The 6000-nt window shown below is 30.2% G+C and overlaps 1 protein-coding gene across 1 annotated transcript in view; it reads left to right on the top strand.

Annotated features, from left to right (window-relative positions):
- LOC106457660 (THO complex subunit 6 homolog) overlaps nucleotides 1-6000 on the top strand; it is a 30768-nt gene that overhangs the window by 11214 nt on the left and 13554 nt on the right. Inside the window, exons 4-7 of the mRNA XM_013917098.2 lie at nucleotides 762-813; nucleotides 1538-1627; nucleotides 3952-4000; nucleotides 5656-5733. Of these exons, the coding sequence (XP_013772552.1) occupies nucleotides 762-813; nucleotides 1538-1627; nucleotides 3952-4000; nucleotides 5656-5733 (269 nt within the window). The remainder of the gene's footprint in view (nucleotides 1-761; nucleotides 814-1537; nucleotides 1628-3951; nucleotides 4001-5655; nucleotides 5734-6000) is intronic.

The raw sequence follows: 6000 nt of genomic DNA, 5'->3' as shown, positions 1-6000 counted from the left end.
ACTACTAACTATTGTGTATAGTATATATATATATATATATATATATATATATAAAAGTCTGAAAACCAACTGTGATGGAAAGAGATTGAAAAAAAATTGATGGGAAAAGAGTTATGCAAAATCTTGGTTATTAATAGATTCCAATACAGTACACACAACATATCTTTTGAGATCATGAATTTGTTGTATTAATCTTGAGCTTTACTTGTAATATGTTTCCACATTTATAGGGGGAAATTATTGTATATTTGGATATTAAGTTAAAAATCATCAAATGTGCACTTATATAATATTTTTCAAATTTAAAGTAGTTTAAGTTGTGATTGTTGTCTCAAAAAGGCTACCACAAACTTTACTTAAAGAATATATACAAATATTGCTACATATATTTTAAAAGCTAGCTAAGTGTCAGGTAAAATATCAAATGTAAACCTCAGTGTATTCTTTTAAAGAAAGTTTTAAGCAGTGTTTTGAGATGTTGAATAATTTATATGGACTGTTCTTACCAGGTATGATGAAAACTTAGCACAGAGTCCAGTGGTACAGTGGTATGTCTGTGGACTTACAATGCTAGAAACCTGGTTTCGATACCTGTGAAGGGCAGAGCACAGATAGCCCTTTGTGTAGCTTTGCACTTAACTTCAAACAAACACTCTAAAAACTATACATTGTGAAATAACAGTTCATATGAAACTACACAATAAGCTCCTTTGTTGAATTATTTACAGTAAAAGAATTATATTATGCTCTGTACATTCCAGCCCATGATGATTCTGTTTATGCAATGACATCAAATGACAAATTCCTAATCAGGTAGGTTGTTTCAAGTTCAAGCCTATAAAGTAGATACTTAAACGTTGTGGGGACTTTTATAGTCCCCCATAATGTTTTCTTTTTCAATTATAGATTTTATAGAAATGATTTTTCTTGTCTGTATACTGTGTCAATTTTAACATTGTCTAATGTTAGTGTTAATATAAAAAGTGTGAATGATTCCAAGTATATTCTGATACCCACCCCTCTCTTATCCCTTCCTGACAAATGTTAATAGTTGTAAAGTTGATAAAAGATTTAGATATCTTTGGTATGGTTGAAACAATTCTTTATATTCAATGATCAGACATACTCATAAAAAATATTAGAAAAAAGTTGTTCTTTATAATTATTTTTAGATCATCTGTTGAGAAGAAAATAGTTTTTGTTTTGTATGAAATCTGGATTGGTGATTTTGAAATGTAATTTACAAATAAATTAAATGGTTTTGACAAGAATAACTTATACAAATTTGCTGTTTTCTGATTGTATTTTATTCTTTAAGAAATTGAGTTTATGTTTCCTACAAACCTTGATTGCATGTTTTTCTACTTTAAAGATGTCTGTAGAAATTATAGAATAAGTTAATTTAATAGGTATTTTAGCAGTAGAAAAAAATTGAATTTGTTTTTTTCCAATCTGGTATTACATAGTTCTTTGAGGACTTTTTTGATTTTGCCTTTAAGAATAATTTTATTGATAATGGATATTTTTCCAATTACAGTGGTGGTAATGGAGTAATTCATGGTTGGAGATGGGCAGATGTGAAGTCGAAAGAAACAAAACCAGCATGGTCACTCTCAATTCCTCAGGGGTATGTCATTCAGATTTAGCAAGCATAAGATTAATAACTTTATAAAAACAATAAATTATGTAAAACAGCCAAACCTGATAAAAATGAATTTTTGCTCTGGTAATAACATTGAATCAACTCACCAGAAACTGTATTCACAGCTCTTTTTGTGTAATATGCTGTGAATGATAAAACAGAGAGTTATGAATTATTAAATCAGTGAATAAATCCATTCCACTTAGTGCGGTATATGAATTCATTTTATTAATAACTTAACAGTTTTATACATGTTCAGCCAAAAGTAAAAAGAGAGAATAAGCACAGCAGCATCTCCATGCTAAGTTTTACATCTAACAGCCAGTTTAAAAACAAATAACATTGTATACATAGGAGAGACATATTAAATTGGTGTATAAGCTCTAGAATGGAAATAGGTATCTGTGAAAATAAGAGCAACATAATATGGATTGTTGTTGATGAACATATCTTGCAGTTTGAAGTATGCAATGGTGTGATTGTTGTCGATGAACACCTTTTAATGTTATTGTTGATGAACATGTCTTTTAGTGTAGAACCACACAATGCTGTGGATTGTTTTTGATAAACATATGTTATGGTGTGAAGTATATAATTGTGTGGATTGTTGTTAATACGCATATCTTGTAGTGTGAAATATGTAATGTTGTGGATTGTTTTTGATAAACATATCTTATGGTGTGAATTGTTAATATGCATATCTTGTAGTGTGAAATATGTAATGTTGTGGATTGTTTTTGATAAACATATCTTATGGTGTGAAGTATATAATTGTGTGGATTGTTGTTAATACACATATCTAGTAGTGTGAAATATGTAATGTTGTGGATTGTTTTTGATAAACATATCTTATGGTGTGAATTGTTAATATGCATATCTTGTAGTGTGAAATATGTAATGTTGTGGATTGTTTTTGATAAACATATCTTATGGTGTGAAGTATATAATTGTGTGGATTGTTGTTAATACGCATATCTTGTAGTGTGAAATATGTAATGTTGTGGATTGTTTTTGAGGACATGCTTTGTAGTGCACAATGGTATGGATTGTTGTTAACAAGCATATCTTGTAGTGTGAGTTCACATGAAAGTCTGGATTTTTGTTGACAAACGTAAACTTGTAATGTGGAGTATGTGATGATGTGGATTGTTGTTGATGAACATCTCTTGTAGTGTGAAATATGCAGTGGTGTCAATTATTGTTGAAAAACACACCTTTTAGTGTAGTGTATGTGATGATGTGAACTGTTGTTGACTAGTTTGTCATATAGACTGGATCTGCACAATGGTGGGGATCATTGTTGACAAGTATGTCTTGTTGTGTTGAGCCATACAGTGGTGTGTTGTTGAAAAATGTGTATTAGAGTCAAAGGTGGTGGAAAACGTAAATTATTGACCATGACCAGGCCTGATTTCTGTGAGCCAAAATTTCATGTACTTAGGTATATTTTTTGTAAGAGGGAGCCATTGGTAACAGTACATTTTAACACAAAAATTTTTTTTAAGTTTATTAATTAAATATTTAGGCTTTTAGGACTGTCAGCCCTCTATTTTAAGATAATTGACTGGGCCATGGACCTGGGTTGTTCCACAGTCTACTATAATTTTCCAAATACAACATGCTCCCAAATATAATAGGCACTCTAATCCTCATGAACAAAGAGTCAAATTTGTCTTATCATCATAAAATATATGCTCCTTGACTTTCTGAATACTGAAGTCAAAGTATTCTTTGTCAACTCTGATGACAAGAATGTTAGAGTGTCCATATAATCTCTAATTACATGTTTGCCCTAGCACTTGCTATCTTTGTATATAAACATTCTCATAAACCCACATACAGCCAGTGTTCATTAGTCATGGCCCTCTACAACAGCTTTCCTACAGTGGGGTACTTGTAGTTTGTTCTGAAACATTTCTTCCCTGCATGTACATAAATATGGCAGTTTTGTCTTAATAAGACTGATTTAAAAATACATCATGAAATCAAAGCCTATCACAACAAAGCTACATTGGCTGTTTATGGTCAAGAACTGACAACAGGTTCAATGCTGAAAGAGTAGAATTGAGTGAAACATGAAATTCAAGCAGAATGAAGTGCAATAGGTTATTGTTTCCATCTGAAATGGGTACATAAAATCTTGGTTCCACTTTCTTCTTAGGTCATTACACAAGTATTTGTATATGTACATATTTCAATGAATGTTTAACAGTAGAAATTAAATATCTTAGATATAAAGTTTGAACTGTAAAATGTGAGAACTGAGAGTTTGAATGTTAATTTCAAGACACCATTTTTTTATTTTTTAGGGAAAATCTTACAATGCCAGAAGTAAATTCACTCTGTCTTAGTACAAAGGTCAGTTAAATTATATAAATATTTCTATGTAGTAATGGAAATTAAAATATTTTACGTACTATTTCTTATTGTAAACTGTGACAGTTAAATTAATGACCAGGTTTTCAACTAAATTTGGCTTTATGGTTCAAAAGATATTGAGAGTTGATTTTGTTAATTTTGAAGCTTATAATAATATATAAATACTGTATCCAATTCATATGTTAACATAATTAATGATAGGTTTTTTAATTATATATATGGATTTTTAGGTTAGTTATGAACAGTGGCTTCTATTACCCATAGATGTCTATTTTATGTAATACAACATAAACTTCAGAATTTTACTTAATATACAGATGTCTTAAAACCAGTGCATGACAGTGAAGTTTAAAAGAGTTTACTCACTAAAAATATATGAAACTACCTTAATTATGCAAATTAATGTAACATTAAAGGACAACAAGGGACCTTTTGGTCCATCTAGAACATTCTATCTACTAAATTAAATTAAACGCAAAAAAAAACAACTTAAAGCCATCCTTATCATTCAAATATTTATCAAGCTTTCCCTTAAACTCCCTTAAGCTAACTGCATTTACATTTGATGGCAACTTGTTCCAAAGGCCAACCACCCTCTTGGAATAATAAATCTTGAAGATGACTTCTATCCGGCTAACATTTATATTTGAGTCCCATAACTTTACCTTTCTCTCAGCATTAAATATGAAAAAAGTTGATGCATCAACATTATCAATTTACTTAACAATCTTAAACATCGTTATCAAATCCCCCCTAACTCTTATATTTTAAAGAGAAAACAAGTCCAAAATCTTAACCTATCCTTGATGACAATTTTTCTATACTAGATATCATCCTAGTAGCCTTCCCCTGAACCTTTTCCAACAGTTAAATGTTTTCCTAAGGTAAAGCACCCAAGACTGTACACAATACTCCAAATGTGTCCTACCCAATGACTTATATAATTAAATTATAACCTATTTAGACTTGTATTCAATATTTCTGTCAATACAACCTAAAATCCTACTTGCCTTGCCACTAGTAACAGCACACTGCTTGGATGGTTTAAGAGACTGATCAACCAAATACAACTAAAAACTGAAAAGTCAAAACAATAAACTACAAAATATAAACAAAAGAATCTGTTCAAATTATTACTTTCTCTCCTTTATGAGGACAAAATAAATGTAGAGAAAGCTTAGATTATAGAAATAAAGATTTAATAAAATGAAAATGTTACTCATTATAAAACTTACGGAATATCACATGTGGAAGTAAGTAATACTCATTATTATACAAACTTAAAGCAATGCATTAAACATCTGTGTTGATATGTGATTTAGAACATAGTGACAAACTCTTGAATTTTAAAATTTCTACCTTTAATGCTTCTGTAAAGCAAGGTACTTTGATGTAATTGGTTCAGGTAGATGTCAACATGTTTTATGGGTGATTCTAGTTGCTGACATTGAATATCAGCAGTGTCTGAGTTCAATAAATTAAGTTTTTCGTATTTTACAGTGATTACCAAAAAAATTTAAATCTCATTTTCTAATAATACAGAATGCAATGTTTCATCGTTAAGAGTACGAAGTCTCTTATTTTGTTTGTTTATTGAGATAATGTATCATTCATGTACTATATAATTTATCCAGGGAGAGAGACCTGCTGTATATGCTGGTGGTGGTGACAATAAAGTCTATTGCTGGGACCTGGAATCTGGAACATTGCTGGTAAACTAACTCCTGAATCTTGATAAACAAACTGCTTCGAGAGGTGTTTTTGTTGTGATTTTTAAGATGGTACCTTAGCTTTTTTCATATTTTTAAGTAACTGTCTTCTACTTCTGATGAAGTGGCTTTACAATTGTGGTACACAATAGTATAATACAGTGCTTGTTCTTATAAAATTATATTTTGTAATTTAATGCATATGCAATGTTTCAAAGGTTGTGCAACATCTAAGAATTCAATAGTTAAAGCATTATTTGATAAGATCAT

This window comes from Limulus polyphemus, unplaced genomic scaffold (genome assembly GCF_000517525.1).
Source record: "Limulus polyphemus unplaced genomic scaffold, Limulus_polyphemus-2.1.2 Scaffold358, whole genome shotgun sequence".
Lineage (NCBI taxonomy): Eukaryota > Metazoa > Arthropoda > Merostomata > Xiphosura > Limulidae > Limulus > Limulus polyphemus.
The sequence above is the reverse complement of the archived record's forward strand: the minus strand, read 5'-3'. Positions and strand labels throughout refer to the sequence as shown.